At 35.8% G+C, this 20,863-nt stretch overlaps 2 protein-coding genes across 3 annotated transcripts; both read right to left on the bottom strand.

Annotated features, from left to right (window-relative positions):
- Positions 1-2,210: 2,210 nt before the first annotated feature.
- Positions 2,211-7,827, bottom strand: HIP1 (HSP70-interacting protein 1). Of its 2 annotated transcripts, XM_068461377.2 has the most exons (12): positions 7,560-7,804; positions 7,393-7,444; positions 7,160-7,309; positions 6,975-7,062; positions 6,808-6,888; positions 6,624-6,688; positions 6,187-6,327; positions 4,476-4,592; positions 4,285-4,399; positions 4,058-4,227; positions 3,801-3,858; positions 2,211-2,557 (listed from the first exon to the last, which is right to left on the bottom strand). In XM_068461377.2, the coding sequence occupies exons 1-12, from the start codon at positions 7,667-7,669 to the stop codon at positions 2,460-2,462; spliced, it is 1,245 nt and encodes a 414-aa protein (XP_068317478.1). In that variant the 5' UTR covers positions 7,670-7,804; the 3' UTR covers positions 2,211-2,459. The 2 variants fall into 2 exon arrangements, with proteins under 2 accessions (XP_068317478.1, XP_068317475.1); XM_068461374.2 differs by having other exon boundaries at positions 4,058-4,399; positions 7,560-7,827.
- A 6,269-nt stretch (positions 7,828-14,096) lies between these two features.
- LOC137722652 (non-specific lipid transfer protein GPI-anchored 3) lies at positions 14,097-16,621 on the bottom strand. The gene is made up of 3 exons (XM_068461703.2): positions 16,233-16,621; positions 16,088-16,129; positions 14,097-14,337 (listed from the first exon to the last, which is right to left on the bottom strand). The coding sequence occupies exons 1-3, from the start codon at positions 16,546-16,548 to the stop codon at positions 14,243-14,245; spliced, it is 453 nt and encodes a 150-aa protein (XP_068317804.1). The 5' UTR covers positions 16,549-16,621; the 3' UTR covers positions 14,097-14,242.
- Between the last annotated feature and the right edge of the window lie 4,242 nt (positions 16,622-20,863).

Consider the following 20,863-nt stretch of genomic DNA (forward strand, 5'->3'; position numbering starts at 1 on the left):
TTAAACAAGTAATAGACTCCAAAGAATCAAACTCCACCATTATCAAATTCCACCCTCTGTTCACTCCTAGTATACAACCATGCAAATTAGCTCTCGCATCCATCATTGCCACGCTTATGGCTTTTTCTTTAAACCTACAGGCCGCCAAGAACCTGCCATCCTCATCTCTAGCAACTGCTCTCATAAATCCCAGCTCATCCGACGTACTCCAACTAGCATCAACGTTTATCTTCACATATCCCGCCATTGGAGGAAACCATCCAATGCCAATGCTAGCTTCCACAGGATTGGTCACAACGGTGGTGGGTTGGATTGACAAGGCGTCCCTGAAAGTTGTTGTCGAGTGAGTAATAACGGCAAGCACCTATGAAGGGTAGATAGGTTATCAGTTGAACTGGAAGTTGCATCTTGCCTTCCATATATGCCAGCAAGTAATGGCGATATATGATATCATGTGGTTCCTCACTTCCTTCGAGCCTTTGGCAGATTTATACATCTGCAGCAGCCATCTTGCCCAGGATGTTATCTCAGTTATGTTCACTTTTAGATTCAAACTTCCCCCAAACCAAACTGCTTCCACCCACGGGCATTCGAGAAACAAGTGTTCGATGGACTTATCCCGTACCTAGCAGATAGGACACATCGCAGAGGAGGAAGAGTGTCGTTGGTATAAGCTTACCATAGTAGCAAGCGCCATATGCAGGGACTTCCACAAAAAGCATCAGAGTTTTGGAGGAACTTCCAAATGCCAAACACACTTCCACAAAGCACCAGGAATGGTAGCTGACGTATGAATGTTGGAGGTCCAATGTGATTGAGCACATTTATGAGCCCAATGATATCCAGATTTAACTGTAAACATCTCATTCTTCTCAAAAAGCCATACCAGTCTATCTCTAAGTGTTGGATCTCCGATTTGAGTCTCCCAGATTGCATCAAACTCCTCCTCAACCAAGAAAGGTTTCAAAAAGTCAATATTCCACTCCCCACTCTCTGTGCAAATTAACGAGTTGACCATTAGCCCTTTAGAGACTTGCACTATGCCTAATGGTGATGGTCTGCCCCTGGGAATGGTCGGGAGTCATTTGTCTATCTAGACACAAACTCGATTTCCGTCCATAATTTGCCAGTGAGCGCCCCTTTTTAGAATCTCTTCCAACAAGAAGACTTAACCAAGCCCAAGAGGATCTTCCGCCTCTCTTTGCATCAAGGAAAGAGCAATTAGGAAAGTACCGCGCCTTAAGCAGCGACACCCACAGAGAGTTTGGCTCCATTATCAGTCTCCAACACTTCTTAGCAAGGAGGGCCTCATTAAATGACTCAAAGTTCCTCAAGCCTAAGCCTCCCTCCTCCTTCGGCTGGTCCAGTTTCTCACGAGAGACCCAGTGAATTCTATACTCACCATTTTTTTGACCCCACTAAAATTTGGAGATCATAGCGTCCATTTCGTTGCACAGTGACGTAGGAAACTTAAAGAGGTTCATTGGGTAAGTGGGAATAGCTTGTGCCACTACCTTTATGAGAATTTCACGGCCCACTTGTATGTTTTTTGACAATGAATTCTCAACAGAAAAGGTTTCCAAATTCAGTTTCATGATTAGGTTTCCAAATTCAAGTAAAAATAAAAAATTCAAATCCGAATTACTATCAAATAGAGATTTCTTGAATTACCCTAAAATGTCCTAAGGCCCAAAACCAACATTTTTTTTTTTTTAACAAATGATATTATCTGCACTAAAAAGAGCTGGTGGGCTTATTCTCACAATAAGCTAACAATAAAATTCGTCTTTGCGATAATCGAACCTAAGTGAGAAGAAATATCACTAGACTGCAGTACTAAGCAGCCTAACAATAGAGTTAGGCCCATAGAAAACCTCCACCACTACTCAAAATATACTTTGTAAATGTGTACAATACGCCTATTGCTTGCGTATATACATATTTCACATTTAATACACGACAGTTTTAACACATTTTGCATAACCTAGTTTTAACATGATATCAAACAAATATTTACATAAATAAATATTAACATTCATAAAATGGACAAATTTGTCTTTTTATTTTAAAAAAAAAGGTTGCCAATTAATACACGTGCTATGCTCTCACAATCCTCCATACCAATACCCGAGCAGACTAAACAACTAGCCTCTATTCTCCAAGTTGAATGTATAAGGGCAAATTAATTGACGGTTGACCCAGTAAGAAGGTTTGAGAAGAGAACCTGAAACCCTTATCGATAAATATATGATAAAATTGCCGAAAGGCAATGACACGTGGTTAAACATGGTCCATAAGCATTGTCGTAAAAGTTAAGGTAAGAGAAGCAGAGAATTTTGTCAAGCTATCCCACGTGAAACCAGCTCATAAACCAACCATACATTTGTCAACTAGCATCCCCAACCCAAAAGTATTAAAAACTTCCATCTCCCTAAAACGTCGTTACAACTCGGAAACTTTCACTTCGGTCCGGCAAATTTGCTCATCATCTTTGCAATAATAGGAGCCACCTTTGGATTTGCTTGATGCTTTGCTAGATTAGCAGGGTTCTTCATTACTGCAAAAACCAATCAAACCAATTACGGTCAGGCAAGTAGGAAACTCCATTGCTATCAAATCTGAGTCCCCTGATCCTACAACATGTAGAATCTCTAGCTTCAACCTTAATGCATGTGAGAACATCAAGAGCTAGAACCAAACTATAAAATTAAATCTGGTACTTGGACAAATCAGTTAGCAGAAAGATTTTGGGACATTATAAGTAAATAACGAAGTAGGACACCGACCAAGTAAATGAAAGACCGGACACTCAATCTAAATACATCAGAAGATATGAATTCACAATGCTTCAACAGTAACCAGACGTTCAACATAACATTTTACGAAAATCAGGGTGGGGAAAGATGATTTATCTGTATTTCAAAAAGTGATTCTTTCGGTTGCTTGATATATACATCAGAGTCCAAAGTTTTAAGCGACTTTACGGACAGATTCAATAAGAGTATGGTTATTGTACTTCCATTTGGGTTCCTACTTCAACTCTTATCTTCCTTCTCTCCACTAGCCCACTTCCTTCTAGTCTTACTTAACAATCTGTATTAAAAATTCCCAGTACATATATCCAACACTTCCAAAATAAAAAAATAACACGAATATAACCCTAAAATCTCTATTACTTCTGTTTTTCCAAGTAGCGCTAACTAGACAATATCACTGCACATTCTGTCACATGTAAACCCGAACGATGACATTAGCAAACTACAGAAGGAAAATTTCATGACAATATCGCTACACGTTATTTTTTTTCTAAATTATGATGTCTTGTGGAAACAGGCACATAACATTAGGATAGTGCCATTCACACACTCAATTTTACCTCCCACACACCCTTGTTAATTTTAGGCCATTGATCATCTTTCTAATCATTCGATCCAACGAGCGAAAATTGAGAGGGGTGTGAGAAGTAAAAATTGGTGTGTGGTTAGCAATACCAAAACATTATACAAAAAGAAGAATAATGAATAGTACTCCATTCGCAATATGTCGTCCAAAAAACCAAAGGGTTTGAGCGTTCAACCATAAAGTTTGAACTTCTTAGTGTTTGGTTTATTTTATTATGTTTCAACTCCAAAAATACAAGTTCAATATTTGAATTACAAGTTTCCGTGTATTCACATAACCAGTTTAATCACAAGAACTAGGCATTCACTATCAAAAGTCAACAACCTGGTTGAAGGAATTGTTTTCATAAGGAAGAAAATATCGATGCAAAGCAAAAATAATAAGAATAGACACAGTACCGTCTTGAAGAGCATCCATGACTTCTGGATCACTAAATGCATTCATCAGTTCAGGGTCCTACACACATTGCAACAAAGACCATTTAAATTTGTAAATTAATTTCTTAAAGCACACCAAATGTTCAATATAACAATAGATAAGAGAAACAATCTGTCTGACGGTATGATAATTCCAACAAAACATCATTACCACCAACAGTCACTGATTTCAGGAACATATTTAATATTAAAATTGAATCATGAACCGACATACTTACATTCAATATTTTGCTAAAATCAACATTTCCAGGCACCCCTCCTGGCGCGCTACCGGGGAAACCTCCAGGTGCACCTCCAGATGCACCTCCAGGAGCACCTCCAGATGCACCTCCAGGAAAGCCGCCGCCCATGCCGGCTGGAAACCCTCCAGGCATTCCTCCTGGAAACCCTCCACCCATGCCTGCTGGAAAGCCACCGGGCATACCAGGCATTCCTCCTGGAAAGCCTCCACCCATGCCTGCTGGAAAGCCACCGGGCATACCAGGCATTCCTCCTGGAAAGCCTCCAGACCTTCTACTAGAAGATGACTGCTCTTGCTTCTTAGCCTTCTCATATGCAGCCTTGAAAAGAATGGACCAAATGAGCCAAAAATAAAATAGACAATCTTTTCATTGGAATGGACTTCAAGATCCTTACCTGAGCTTCAGCACGGCGACGTTGTCTCTCGCGCTCAATCCTTTTGTCCTCTCTTTCTTTGCGAAGCCTATCATATTTGCGACGGTGTTCCTCAATCCTGTGCACATTTGGTTCAACCTACAATTGGAGGAGTTGCCATTAGGTGAAAAAAGGAAACTCTAAAACACGAACACAGACAATTTTCATTTTGTAGAGTTAACCCACAATAATTGACTTTCAAGAAAGTTCATTATTTAATAGTAATAAGATACTAATATTATTTCCAAAATGCAGTTCACTAGTAATAAGTTTCCAATTCTCTGTTTTATTAGGTTTTCTTAAAGAAAAACTACGTTGTTACTTCTTTTCATAAAGGCACAGTAAAGTTTGTAAACTGAATATTAGACAATTTGCAATCTAAGCATATAATTAAATTACGTCTGCATAAAACTATTTTTTACTGGTGGTTTTGTTATGTGATACTTTTTTTTTCTCTTGTACGCAGGTTTGTGAGGAACTTGTGTTGGCAAAGTTACAATTAGCCTGAATGAATTTCTTCTTTTTTTTTCTTTTTTTGTACTAATTTTCAGTTACAGGTTGATAGCTTGTTGGCTGACTTCTCTCCCTATTATTTGCTCCTATGAAGAAATTAGTTGCATGCTGAAAGCTTTTTGTTTTAATGGATTCTTGTTTTGAGATTTAGTTGAAATCTTTGAGTTTCTTACTAAGTTTGGTTGCTTTGCTTTATTACCTAGTCATCATTTGGGAATTGAGGATTTTGGTCTTTATTGTTTTTAGGAATGGTTTGTTCAAGTTGGGTTTTCATTAAGTTTTGACATATCTTTGTTTGCTATTGCATGTGTAATAATGCTCAATTTTTTTTCTCTTGTATCTCTGCAGGTTTATGAGAAACTTTTGTCAGCCAAGTTACTTACGCCCTCCAACAACCAGTAGCAACAGCACAAGAGTCTTCATAGTCCAGTCAAGTTTCATGTAGTCTTATTCTAAAAGATAATGGGAGACTTAGGTTTGTTTTAGGACTATTTTTCATTACTTTGTTGTTTCAAAACGACATTTATTCCCTTTGTGCATGTTTAGTTTATTGAACATGTTACTAATGTAACAAATACTTCTATTGATACATAAAGTGTGATTGTGATGTTCATTTTATTCATTTTCTTGGTTCACGAGAATCAAAGTTTTAATTATAGACTAATTATCAGGAAAAATTATGAAAATAAGTAAATGAGAAAAAGCATTACAAGAAAAATGAAATCCAACACAGTATGTGACAAAAGCATAGTCATCACACAATCGAGGAATAAGTGACCCCCAAAGCGTCACATATTTGGTTCAAGTATGGAATTCGATCTGGGAATGTGTGAGGAAAGTCACATATAGAGCCAATACGTGACAAACAAAAAAAATCATCATGTCAACTATAGGCGACGCTGTATGGGAGTGACGCATGGAAATTCGTCACATATACCTATATGTGACGAAGTTCAGTATATATGTGACGAAACCATTCTTCACAGAATCCATGTTTTCTTGCAGTGATCGCCAGCAGTTGATTTGGATACATAGAATAAGATATACATACAATGAATGATACAGGATAAATAGAGGCAAAAGAATGAGAAGAACAAACTTATCTATGTATGACACAGCATAAATAAATGCAACCAAAAAATGCAATTACTTGACAAACCAGAGAGACTGAGAGACGAACCTTCTTAAGTACAGCACCTATTTCTTCATCATAATCAAGCTTTGATGCCAAGTGAAGATCCTTAGCAGCCTCTTCCCAATGACCAAGCATTGCTCGTGCTATGCCACGAGACTTGTAGCCTTTAGCAGAGTCGGGATTGATCTGAGATCAAGATTACATAAAAACATAAGTTCACCTTCTCAAAACGTCACACCTGGCAAGTAGTTAAAACTGATGCAAACAGAACTATACATGAAGCCACACCCGGCCCAAAGAAACATTTTATTTTTATCCGGTTGTAATAAGCAGAGTAGAGTACATAACGTTGCTGACTAATCATACTTAATACCTCAAATGAGTAAACTACATAAACATCAAGGAATATATATACAAACAAATTCTACATGGGCGAAAAAAAATTCATCACCGTATAAAAACAAGCAAGGTATGTGAACAACCTCAAGAGCAGCACTGGCATCCCGGATAGCAGCACTAGGTTTTTTCATTTTGATGTACACACTAGCTGTGAAATAACAAGTAAACAGAATTCAGAAATAAATAAATAAACCAGTAGGAAGTAAACTCTCAAATTCAAATAAACAAAATAGTCCCTACTGAATAAAATTATATAAGAACTCATACCTCTGGTGCCGTACATAATTGCTGATGTAGGATTGAGCAAAATCGCCTCAGTGAGATGTTCAACTGCTTCCTCCAAGTTACCTGCATTGCATAAAATTTAACAAATCCTCAAACAAGCCCTCAAATCACACACGAACAGGCACATTACCATTAGTAATCCACTATACCTTCTGAAATGGCCTCCATAGCTTTAGATTTTGCTGCCTGTGCAGCATCACGGTTCTCATCAGTCACCTCAACCGATGCGTCTCCCATCTGCAAAACAATTAAAGCCATGAACATACGAAAATTATGAAAATTATTCACAAACTAACAAGCAAGAAACTAAAATTGAAATTAATTAATAAACAACCTTCTGAGGAGGTTCATCGTCAGGCTCCACGGTGTCACCCTCGAGCTCAACATCAGATTCGATTATCTCATCCTCCTCTTCTTCGACATGAACTTGAGCGGCTTCAGTGTCCGCCATGTCGTCGTCGCTCTCCTCCACGACATAGCTCTTCTGCGCTCGCAAATCCCTCAATCAAAACGCATACACACAGAACATAAAACGCAACAATCAAAAAGTAAGAGAGAGAAGAGTACCGATTTTGAATCGCCTTGCTTCTGAGCAGAGGCAGGGAGCGTAGCGCCGAGACTGAAACGAAGAAACGAATTCGATTTCAAAATTTCGTTCCGATTCAACAGCGAAACAAACACCGAATCGGTTTCTGCAAAAGAAAAATCGGATACTAAGAGAAATGGATTGTTACCTCTCGAGGTAGTCGCGGAAGAAGGAGAGCGAAGGATCGGCGAGGACGGAGGGATCGGATTTGCACTGTTCGACGAAATGCTTGAGTTGGTTGAGCTTCGCCTCGTCCATTTGTAAAAGTTTCAGAGAGAGAGAGAGAGATTAGGGTTTTAGAGAAACTTCTGAGGAGTGAGAGCGGAGCTGTCGAGGTTTTGTTTGCTTCTCTGCGTTTCGGTTGGGCTTTTTGTTAGGGTTTGCGAGGGCTGACTTGTAATAAACTTGGCTTGACTAGGCTCTTCTAATAGCTTCTATTATTATATGGATAGTTTGCATTTTTGCCATTTTTGCTGTAAAATATCATTGTCCTAAAAATATCCGTCTAATGTTGCTTACGCTATGTCTAAGCACTAGGTAGTTAGTCACCGCCTTAATTAATCTCTAAACGTTTGAAAATTTAAAAATGTGTTAGAGTAAAATTGGTAATTCCTAAACAAAACGCCCAAGTTTGTAATATCTTAGGTTCGTGCATGTTTCAATTGTAATATTTTAATTTAAGTTTGTCTCACGTGTTCTCTAAGAGTGGGCAAACTAGTAGAGAACCCGCTGGTTAAGATAGGTAATCACGGCTCGGGATGGGTACAGGACGGGTCCAATTTTTTTTTGAGAATAAACGGGCAGGACAGGTCCAAATCTTCAGACCCACGTTCCGGTTATATCTAAATGGGGAAAAAATCGAAAAACTTTCCACTCGAAAATGTTAACAAGTAAGCTTACATATATGATTCTGTACATTTATAACTACTCAAATCAAGTTTTCTCCAAGTGTGATGTTTTTTGTTTCTATCTTTCTCACCATTCAGTTGCTTTCTCCTTCTTGGGATCAGTACTCTGCATTTCAATTTTGAATTTCCTCTCAATTCAAATATATTGTGGAATTTCATCACTAATTGTTTTATTTTTTATGATTTGTAATGAAATTCTGGTTTGAAATCTCAGCATACGCATGTGGGTTTCGGGAATCTAAAGGGTATCTTTCCCCAAATTATATTCACCTACCTCATGATCCTTCGACTTTTTTATTTTTTATTTATTTACTTTGTGTGGTCAGTATTGATCCAAAAAATAATGGGTTTTATTCAGTTGATTTGTAACATGATAAAAATCTGATCTTTTAGTCATTTTCCTACTTATATTGGGTATTAGTTATGTTTATGTGAAAATTGAGATTTTTTTGTGGGTTTTGATAAGGAATTCGCCATAGGGTAATTGATGAGTCCATATTATACCATATATTTTACTCTAATTTTAGTATTAATTTATTAGTTATTTTGTTAGAATTTTGATACTTTGTTATATATTTTCAATGTAAGACATTCAACTTCCTCTTGAGCAAAAAGTGATCAAACGGATGAATTTTGGAGTGATTCCAATTGGAGGATGTTGGTGTGTCTTTCAAGATGATTGTATCAAAATTCCAGATTTTTCTACCAAGCCGTTTGACCGTGGCGATAAAATTAAGGCTCAGCGCGCAGCTTTCCCATATTGACGTTTCTGGACGTTTTGGATATTTTGGAGGTCAATATGCATATTTTGAGGAAGATTCCTTCTGAAAATTTGTAGGGGACGTCTTCAGCTTTAAAAAGAGACCTTTTGGGACCAAATCAGAGTTGATTTGATTAGTCAAAAGTGTGATTTTCTGATAACTCCGAATTCTAGTTCAAATAGGAAACATTTTATTTTCTGTTTTATTATTTAATTATGTTTCCTAGTTTTACTCTAAGACTTTTTAGGGTTTTATTTTGTAATAGTATAAATAAGGCTAGCCATTAGGGTTCTCTAAGCAACATTGGGGGGAAAACACAATACTTTGGCTTTAGAGAGCCTTGACGATTCAAGTTTATTTTCAAAGTGTTTTCTATCTATGTTCTTAATAATATTTTGTTTTATGGTTGTTTGTAACTAGTTTCGTTTGCTAGGGCGAGGCCACGAGCCTTAGCAATAATATGTAGTTTTTTTTTAATTTTCTTATGAATTTATGCATGCAAGTTTTGAATTATTAATCATTGTGCTTTAAACTATCTATTTATCTTAATGATTCGCAACCATTAGGATGTTTAGATAAGTAATTTGATGCAATTTTGGCGGAGGGCTGTCCCTGAAATTGGCGATGGCTTCTTGTGGTTAATATGTGTAACTTCTTAGGATGGACGACACGTCTTAAGGGTTGTATGCTTTTTCAAAAAGTTTTCACAAAACTTAATGAGTCTTGCATATTCACATTCGATCTAGACGTCATAGACGAGTTGCATGTTAAATATACGTTCTATGTTGGAGATTCCAAGTAGGGCATACTTTAGGAAAACCAAACATTTAAAATATGCATATGTAATTCATAAGGAATTAAAAGAACTACGTGGGATTGTTAAGGTGACGGTTGAACCCTAGGTTTTACAAATTGACTTTCTTTAAATTGTTCTCTAGTTAATTTCTTTAGTTGTTTTATTTTAAAATTCGTTTTTATTATATTAAATTCTAGAGTCAACATTTTCCAAACTTTGTTTTCAATAATTAATTAAGAGTTAGTTTTAAAGATAAATTATTCATTCAATCCCTGTGGAGAACGATCTTGCTTGAACCGCTATACTACGACAAACTTGTACTCTTGCAAGTATTTTTGAGTGTTTTGATCTCTACTTCTGCAGGTGCAGGTGGTAAAATCTCTATCAGTAATCTCAAATGGGTTGGAAGTTCAAAAAGAAACACTAGATGCCGAAATCAAGTCATTTTTCAACTCAGCTCCTCCTTTGAAGGACATCGATGATATCTGTGGAAAGCTTGAGGGATTTGTGAAGAAGGATTCGACACCTTCCAGTATGTTTACCTTTCGCATTGATATTTGTCATTTCTTTTTCTCGGTGATAGAATAAGGTTAAGTGGATTTTGATTGATTTTCTCCATGTTCATTTGTCTGTGTGTCGGTTGCTTTATTCCCTTTGATTCTTAAGAAACCGAATTCAGACTCCTTTTCCATTTCTTTTTTACATGATCTTTTAATGAATGTCCATAATTTTGGCTTTTGATTTCTGGTTGGTGAATGTGTAATTTGATGGTCAAGTGGAATTGCATTTGTAGTTTAGCAGTAGGTTATAAGGTGGTGGACTACTCTTGGGAACTTGCATAATACTGAGTGGGGTATTCTGTTCTGGTTTTCTTCATGTTTCAGGCAGTTGCTACTTTAGGGACTTATGACATAGCATTAGATATGGGAAAGAGGTGATATGTCAAAGGTAATTTCGTTATCCGTTCAATTTTGGCGGTGGTCCTTATCTTTATTTATGTTTATTTTCTATGTTGTATATATCCACGTACATATGCATATCCGTGTGTGTGTAGATTGATCATCTAACAAAAAAAATGCTAAACTATAGAAAATGAAAATTATTTGTATTGTTGTGTAAAGGTGCTGCCTTTCTATTATGGTTTTCAAATGGCATGCTTGATTCATTCAAAAAGAGCAGAGCCCGATACCGAACTCAAGCTGTTTCGAGCTATTTCTTATAGTAAATTTGCTCATATCATGATAGGTTTTAGATTTAAGCGAGCTAACCTATCAATCTTTTTACTATTGTTACATATTGTGTTTATGATTTCTTTCTGTTTAACACTTGGCACAAATAGGTGAAGGCTTTGCGTGATTGGACACAAACTTTACTTGGCGTGATTGGGAAGATAATGTGATGGCTTTGTTTCGCCAAGGCCAGGTAATAATCTTTAATTGGCAAGAAAATTCATAAAGCCTTCTGGTTGACGTTTATGATCTGACTTCTCTACATCTTACTGGCTGCAGACGCATATGACACTCAATGACATCAACGCTGCAGTTGAAAGCTTCAAGAAGGCACTGGAGTTAGAACCAAATGATGGTCAGTGGTGTTACATAATCTACCTAACTTAATACAAAATAGGCTTTTTATGAATTAGGTTATTCTTTCTTTTAAGGGTTATTATACAAAATGGTCCTTGAGATTTGCATGATCAATAGAAATGGTCCCTGAGATTGAAAATCAATAGAAATGGTCCCTGAGATTGTCCACCATCCATGATTTTGGTCATTCCATTAAAAACGATTTTGGGCAATTTTTAAAGCTTTGTAACTCAATCGTTTCTTAACCAAATTCGACCCATAATGTATCAAAAATGAAGATAGGAAAGTGTAGTATAAGATTATACCTATTTGGAAGCCCAATGGTTGCCGGAGATGGCCAGAAAATAGCTTGAAAGGTGACTAGTCTGCGGGAAAACTGGAAAACTCCTCGGAAACTAGGTAAACTTTAAACATTCATAACTTCTTCAATACTCAACCAAATCGAGTGATTCAAGAACAAAAATAATACTTCTTGATGAGTGATTCAATACACAACCAAGAGAATGGTACCTTTTTCAAATACTATCTCGCCGTGGTTTGGTCGGACAATGGCTCGAAAGTGGCTAACCATTTTCGAGCTAGCCACTTTCGAGCAGTTTTCCGGACAAACCACAGCAAGTTAGCAGTAAAGAAAGATACCATTCTCATCGTCTCGTCGAGAAGTATGATTTTCGTTTTTGAATCACTTGATTTCGTTGAGTATTGAAGAAGTTATGAACGTTTAAAGATTACCCAGTTTCCGGCGAGTTTTCCAGTTTTACCACGGACCAGTCACCTTTCAGGCTATTTTCCAGCCATCTCCGACAATCATTGGGCTTCCAAATAGGTATAATCTTGTTCTACACTTTCTTATCTTCATTTTGATATATTATGGGTCAAATTTGGTTAAGAATCGATTGAGTTACAAAGCTTTAAAAATTGCCCAAAGAGTTTTTAACAGAATGACCAAAATCATGGATGGTGGACAATCTCAGGGGCCATTTCTATTGATTTTCATTCTCATGGACCATTTTTATTGATCATACAAATCTTAGGGACCATTTTGTACAATAACCCTTCTTTTAATTATTAATGTTTGCCAAGGTTGGGCTTTCTGAGATCAGAGAGCTGTTACAGTATTGTCATTCCAATCTTGAAATGCTTTATATGTTATTTTCTTTCAGACTTCAAGTTAAAATAAAGTTGCACATTTTTATCCAGCGGCGAACTAGATTTTGTGGGAACCTCAATGGACATTAACTCCGACTGTGGTTGGTTTTTGAATATCTGCTATAAATTACTAAACCTTTATGATTTCAGAGGTGCTGTCCTGGACCAGTTATACCATCAATGACACTTATTTACAACACTTCTAATAACATTGTATTATTGGTACGAAATACTATAATAATAGTGTACACATATAATAAAAGTCATTCTCGTTGTCAAGTTTTGTGAAAATCCATAAAAAAATCTTTCTTTGTGTCACTCAGTCTCCTAATTAAATATCTTTTAGTCCATGCACCTTCAACAACATTCACTTCTTTTTGTTGGACAATAATTTCAATGCATTTGCAGTAGAGAATAAAAAATTGTAAATTCAAGGGAGTTTGAAGGTTTTCTAAGAAAGTTTGGATTTTTAGTTATATTTTATGTGGAAGGCCCAATTGAATGACCAAAACATGATTGAAAGTGGTGATCAAATCAGTGATAGGTAATTGGGATGTTCTTTGGAAGATTAAAACTCTTATTGAGGAGGCTCGGTTTATTGCTGCTTCGTTCTTGCGGGTTGAGTGGAGGCATGCCTTCCGTAAAGTCAATTTTGTCACTAATGCTTTGGCACATTTTGGTTGTCTGCCTTTGAGTGCTTTACTTGCTTTCCATCTTGATTTTATTGGTAACAAATGTGGCTTTTCTCTTTAATGAATGCTTTTTTTTATCCAAAAAAAAAAAAACAAAGATATATAAGAATCTAGGACTGGAAATTTTTCCCAAATCCCAAACCAAACCAAAAAAATTTCCGATCCCATACCGAAAAATTTCCAAACCAATAATACCGAAATTTTGAGACTCCATACCGAACCGATCTCGTACATTTCAGTACAAGAATCAGGATTACATATTCAATGGTTCATGAATCCTAAACCGAATATATATATTGGTTGCATGCATGTTGAATGTTGAATTTAAGTTATTTGGTAGTAGGATATATTAGAAATAGAAGTATATAATTAAGTAGGTTGGAACTTTAGAACGTCAATTTGACTTGGTATAAAATTGGTATGAAATTTCAAATTGGTATGAAGTAAAAATCCTAAATTTCAATTGATATAAAATAGGACAACAAAATTTCAAGCTAAAAGCCCAAATTTTAACCCACAGCACAAAAGCTCCAAACCCAAAATCCAGTCCTGGTCCATTCCGAAATATCGAAAACATTTTAGGAATTCTAAAAATTTAGAATATCAAAATTTCGGTTCGGAGTTGATCTTCAAATTCTCGTACTGTCGTTTCCTCAAATCACATGAAGACTACAGAAAAACTCACCCATTTACGGCAAGTCCACAAAGATTGAAAAGCACCACAACAATTATGTAAACCTTCAAATTGTGCAACATGAGATGAGTAAGAAAATACTCACTGACCAATATGATCTAAGGTAAAATAGTAAAATGATATTAAACAAAATTAATGTAAAGCGACACGAAACAAATAACATAATCTCCGAATCCGTGAGCTCATGACCCTAATATCGATTGATGTTTTTGCATTATTTACTCAAATAAGTTGATAGAAAAGGACTAATATAGCATGACAGAAGCCCACAATAAGACAAGAGCAAAAAATCCAGTCCACTCTACCCTGCCGGAACCGCCATCGTCATTTCCCGGTGTTCCTGCAAGATTAACTGCAATATTATAACGACGTAGTGGAGATTTAACATTAAATTTACCACTTGGTTAAATGGTAAAAATTCATAAGAAACATTCATGTAAATTAAACATTTGGGTCCCTCTAAACTTTAATTTTAGCTGATTTATTCCCACAACTTTTATAATGAACCAATTTTTTCTCTGAACTTTAATTTTAGCTGATTACCCCATAAAATTTTATAAATAACCAATTTTCCTTTGAAGGTTTTCATCTATCCAATTTTCTATTCTTTTATCTCTATACAATTGTCATATGTTGTTTGCGTGATCAAAATGATTGGAAAGTTAGATGAAATTTTTTAAAAGCTAGCGTTGTGAAAAATTGCCTATTTATAAAAATTCATGAAAATAATTAATTAAAATTAAAGTTTTAAAAAAAATTAATTAATTATAAAAGTTCAAAGAATAATTAGATAAAATTAAGTTAAAAAAATTGATAACTCTATACAAATTCAAGTGATAAATGTACAAACATGGCATGACATAACTGCTTACTCCTGATGCTTTTGACTTATGAGCACTTGAAATTTCAACTTTGTTTTATTATTATTTGCTGCCCAACTGTAAAGACGTGGGAAATATTTCCTTTTTCTATTTTTTTTATTGCTTTTGAATTTTTAACAGGGCTAGTCAGATTTGGTGGCACCGACTGAAGTTAGCACATTATATTCAAAAACACATGGCATGTCCAAGTGAAGTGCCCTTTCTTTACCTACTATTCCCTAGGTACACCAACTTCCTACCAACTACAACTTTTAAAATCCAAACTTGTAAATTTGTTAAGAGTAATGTTATTTATATCATATTTTTATATTATATTTTTATACCATCTTAAATAAAATTTGATGTGGACAACCACATCATTTGTATTAATTATATTTTTAAATTTAATTTATTATTTAATAAATTAATAATTAAGAAAAACTAGTTAATTAAATAATGATTGTGATATACGATAAGTCTTTGTCCTTCCTTTCTTTGAGTTTTGCAAATTTTTCAAATGATATGACTATCCACATCATATACCATCTAAAATGATATAGAAATATAGTATAAAAATATGGTATGAATAGCATTCCTTATTTGTTAATCAGATGTTACCAATGCGATCAGTTTTTGTGTAAATATCTTTCCTCTTCTAACGCTAATGCTTGTGTGGTCTTGTGAAACTTATCATTTTGTTAGAAAACGTTAAATAAGTTTAGATTTAAAGAACAATAGTCATTTTTTTTCTTTGCATTATACAAACGATATTATTTATATTAAAAGGTCTAAAAATCAGTTAAGCTTAACAATAAGTTAGGCATAATAATATGATTTAAATCCGATTTTGAAACTATGACAGTGCTCATAATTATCATTGACTATGAACTCCCAATTCTGCTATCAATCTATCCATAAATCACTAGTTGTTCAAATTGGATGTTGATGCCTGTGCTCAGTTTATGATCCCCATTTTAATTAAACACCATTATCAGTCATTTAAAAATAAATCCCATCTTTGCTACTACCCAATTGAATTTTGAATTTTGATCCAAACAAGTAAAAAGAATGAGAAGGTAAGTGGACGTAACCACAAGTAGAAAGGAGTTGAGTTTTTGCATGATAGTGTGAATTCGAATCCTGACGGGGTAATTAATATAACACCTAATTTATCAAAATTTATTTTCCGACAAAATAAAAGTAAACAGAAAGATAAGTTTGGTTTGGTACCTGTGGCTGGAGGTGTGGATTGTGTAGGAGCAACTGCGGCAGCTGCAAATTCAAAACACCAAAACATATTAGTTAGCTCAAGATCTTAAACGGGTGCGTTTAGAAAAATCCAAATTAAACTAAAGAGTGCACTGAGCAAAAGTACTTTTGCATTTGGATGTATCAAGTGATTGGCCGCAAGCGGTGGCGATTCTGAGAGCGGAAGTGACGTTGCTGCCCAAACTCTCGAGAAGTCCGGGAGTGTAAAAGAGGTTGCAGAGACACGGAAGCTGGGTGGCCACCGTCTGCTTGATGGCGGTGCAGCAGGTGGCAGATGGTTGAGCTGTGCTGTTGAGGTAGTCCGCGCACGGCAGAAGGTCCTGAGCACAACCCGGCGTCGTTTGACCGGCCGCCGATCCGAATAAACTTAACAACACAACCACCGTGGCCACCCCCAACATGGAAATGCTGTAGCAGCCCATCTCTCTCTCGTCTCTTTTTCTCTCTAAGAAAATGGGTAGTGGAGGGTGGCTCTTCTACTTTATCGATTGACTTATGCGGATTTTATGTACAGTTGAAGTTATCTAGTCAGCTTTTTGGTTTAAAGACAAGGAAAATATTAATTCCGAAAAAAATGGACAAGCCATGTGTAATTTATTAAAATAGTGTTACTAGAAGGGATTTGCTAAGATCTTTCAACGCAAATGCTTGTAATCTTCGTAATTTATAAAAATTACAAATGGTTATAAAGAGATTACACATGATAACCACTGGGTAAAAGTGATCTACATATGCAGTTCAATTTAGTTCATCTTATGTTTAATTCTCGTAAACTAACATCAATTTATATGATTTTAGAATTGTGGTACGACGTGATATGATCGAGTTGATGGAAGCATTGACATGCCCTAGTAACAGTTGCTTAGTAATTAAAAGTGGGTTGTTTGCATTAGTTACGAGTTTTTGGTCTGTAATAATTGAAATAGGCTATGGAGTGATTTATTCTTGGGTAAATATTAATTTACTACCCTTAAATTTCGTTGTTTTCAACATGTGGTTCATGAAGTTTTTTTTGTCCTAGAGTCATACCTATAGTGTTAATTTTGGAACAGTCTCATACATCCGTTAGTCTGGCTGTTAAGGCTTCCATTAACTGATGATGTGGCGCCCATGTTGACAATGACTGGACATCACGTGTCATTAAAGGGTTCATGTGGAAATTAAAAATTCAAAAAAATAATTATTAAAATAAAAAAATAAAAAAATAAAAAAAAAAACCCCAAATCTCCTTCCCCAGAATCCCCACTCGTGCCCACCCTCCCCTATCACTCACCCCTTCCACCCCCCCCTCCTCACCCAAACACTCTTTCTCTCGCACCACTCTCTCTCCCCAATCCCTAACTAATTCACCAAAAACCAATGAATGGCAAAACAGAGCTTCAATTCAATGAAGTTTGACCATTTCTATCATATCTGGCTCAATTGAGCTAACAATTGATCCTCTGTGACGTCATTCGAGGCATTCATCTTCAACAGCGGCTTCAGCCTCTAGTTGGATCGACACGCGCCCATAAGCAGCATATCAAGCGATCAAGTTTGACCATTTCTATCATACCTGGCTCAATTGAGCTAACAATCGATCCTCTGTGACGTCATTCGAGGCATTCATCTTCAACAGCGACTTTAGCCTTTAGTTGGCACAACACGCGCCCATAACCAGCAAGCGCTTCTAGCCATTGCAAAACTTGGTCATCCCGATTGCTTTGCTGGAGCAACAAATCTCCATCTCATTCGTCAACAAGTATCCCCGTCAACCGCTCCTCGAGCCCAGTCTCACTCCTCGACGCCGGTCCAGCGTCGGAGCTCCCCAGACCGTTCGAAGGCGATGAGTTCTCTGATTCCTACCGTTCGATTGATCCCCAACGCGATTGATCTCGTCCTTCATGTGTAAATCTCGGTCTCCATGGTTAGTCATCGCAGGGAAATTTCCTAGAAATTTCAAATCACCTTGATAGATTTGAAACCTAATCGAATTTAATTCTTTTAGTTAGATTAGATTAAATTATTTAAAATTTTGGTTTCCAAATCTGAAACAGAAGCCCCAGAGCCGATTGAGATTGAATCCGGAAAGGAAGATTTAATTGCCGATTGCAAGGGTGAGGAGAAAGAGAGAGAGAGAGAGAGATAAGGAGGATTTTTTAGAGTGTTTTTTTGGGGGGGGGGGGGTGGTCGGAGAATAGGTGGGTGATGGGGGTGGGAAGGAGGGCACGGGTGGGGATTTTGGGGAGGTTTTTTTTTTTTTTTTTCTTTTTTTTTTTTTTTACACTTTTCTTTAAATAATTATTTGTTTGAATTTTTAATTTCCACGTGGACTCCATTAATGACACGTGGCGTCTAATCATTGTCCACATAGCACCACATCATCATTTAATGGGAGATTTAACTGCCAGACTAATGGATATATGAGACTGTCCCAAAATTAACATTTTAGGTATAACTCTGAGACAAAAACTTCATATACCAAATGTTAAAAATCACGAAACTTGAGAGTAGTAAACTGAGATTTACCCTTTATTCTTTGATTTGAAAGCCGATTTACATTTTGGTCTTGAGTGGAATTGCTATTGTCAGAAGATGTGATGAAATGGTCACTCACATTCTTTTTCGGAGGACTCAATGCAAGAGGCTTATCACTTGAGTAATTAAGAGTATCTGTTCCCACACTTGCAATCAAATGTTCGATTTTTCCCTACTCATGTATCACTTGTACTAAAAACAAAACAAAAAAGAAAACGAGGAGAAACTTGATCAATATGATGTTAGCTATTACGAGGCAAAATCACATGAGAAGTGTGGACTATGAAATGTGAATGCAATGTAAAATACATTTTGAAATCACGACAATAAAATAATAAGATATTAGGATTACGTATTTAATAAACTAAAATCAATAAATCAATTACACTTAATTTATCGGCGCTTGCGTATGAATGTGTTCTACACTCTCTAAACTATATGTCCTGGCTATTAATAGGGTTTAGCACATTATGGAACGTGTATTGTGAGAGCAGATATTATTAGGGTTGCAATAACACTAAAATATCAAGTCACCAACATAATAAGTTATTTGAAAATTAAGGGAATTAATTAACAAGCAATTGACACTCACAATAATTCTTAGACGCAAAAGTTGAAAAAAGAAAAGTAAAAAATCCTCATCGTTTCCACACTTAGAAACTGAAGCCATGCATTCACAAATCAATCAACAACGACTTACTACTCGTTTGAATGTATTTTTAAAATGTCTGAAGGCGCTTTTGATTAAATTGATTTTGAGTTCCAAAAATACTTTAAGTGCAGGAGACACTCAAAGTGTTTTTCTAATATCCACTTAAATTTTTATTAAGAATTAGTATTAAAAACATTTTTTTTTAAAATACTTTCAGTTATTTTAAAAATACGTTAAAACGAGCATTTATTCGTATATAATTCAATATTTGACGTTGCAGGCTGTAGCGGCCGCACACAATTTCGTCCGGATGCAAAATTAGGTCAACGAAGTTATGATAGGACGGAGACAATTGGTGCCAGTTGGTCCTCTCGCTTCTCGATCGTCAGCTAGTCAGTTGTCAAGTTGATTTTGTAAACAAGGAAAGCTCCGAGAAAAGAAAAGAAAAAAAAAATTGAGATGATAGTCGTGTGGATCAAGAAGGGAAGTGATCTCGATCACCTAAACTTTTTCAATGTGGAATGTTAGAGAGGTGAGCCTGGCACTTTAGGAGGAGAATTCTCTCATTTTTTTTTTCTTCTCCTTTTTTTCCCTCCAATTTGAACGGTCACCGTTAAATCACGTCAACATCTTATATTAATTTTTTTTATAGAAAGAGAAAAATAAAATAGAGAATGTGAGATGAGGGAATGAAGGGAGATAGAAATAGGAGGAAATATAATCTTAGTCCAGCACTTTAAGCATCTAAAGTGGAGATGTAGAATGCTTTGAAAGGAGCATTTTACATTTGTTTTCTTGGTCAAAATGCTCATGGAATGTAAATACGATAATGCTAAGGAAATCAATTTTTTTTTTAAACCAAATTTGCAAATCAAATGATGTGATTATTGATGATTAGATTATTACTAAACCGTTGATTAACGTGTTTATTTTATATTGGTGACATATTATTTAGTTTAAAATTTTGATATATCCAGCATGAATGAGGATCCCAGAAATCTATGAATCATGTTCGTTCATCGTACATCATGCATAAGAAATCATTTTAATTTGACCTTCAACGAGCGTTGATTTGATATATGTAAATCCTAAATATAAAAATATGCATAATTCGTCCATAAAATCTATCATAAATGGAGGTGTTCTCGGTGACCTTTCATTTCTTTCTTCTAGAAAATGTGTTGATTGATTAGGTATTAGACTTTAGAACTTGTTTTGGGCTCAGGTAAAATCGACTAAAGTTTGATCTTGGTTTTGTGTTGCCCTAAACTACAGGTTTTTAGAAAATATTACTTACAAATAACCCCCTCGAGACTCTCTATCATAATTAAAATATATAAAGTGCTTGAAGAAAGAAAAAAAATAGTGCTATTTACACACTTATTTTTACTTCCACACAACATTAATTTGTTGTCATTAATTTTCTTCAATTCATTCAATCTCGCGGCTAAAAATTACTACAGATATATGAGAAGTAAAAATACGTGTATGATAGCACTATCTTAAAATAAAAACTCATTGGCCGAATGGTTATTGAATCATGTGCCATAAGTTGACCAGTCAAGAAA

This window comes from Pyrus communis, chromosome 4 (assembly GCF_041283825.1).
Source record: "Pyrus communis isolate YQ-2024b chromosome 4, ASM4128382v1, whole genome shotgun sequence".
NCBI lineage: Eukaryota > Viridiplantae > Streptophyta > Magnoliopsida > Rosales > Rosaceae > Pyrus > Pyrus communis.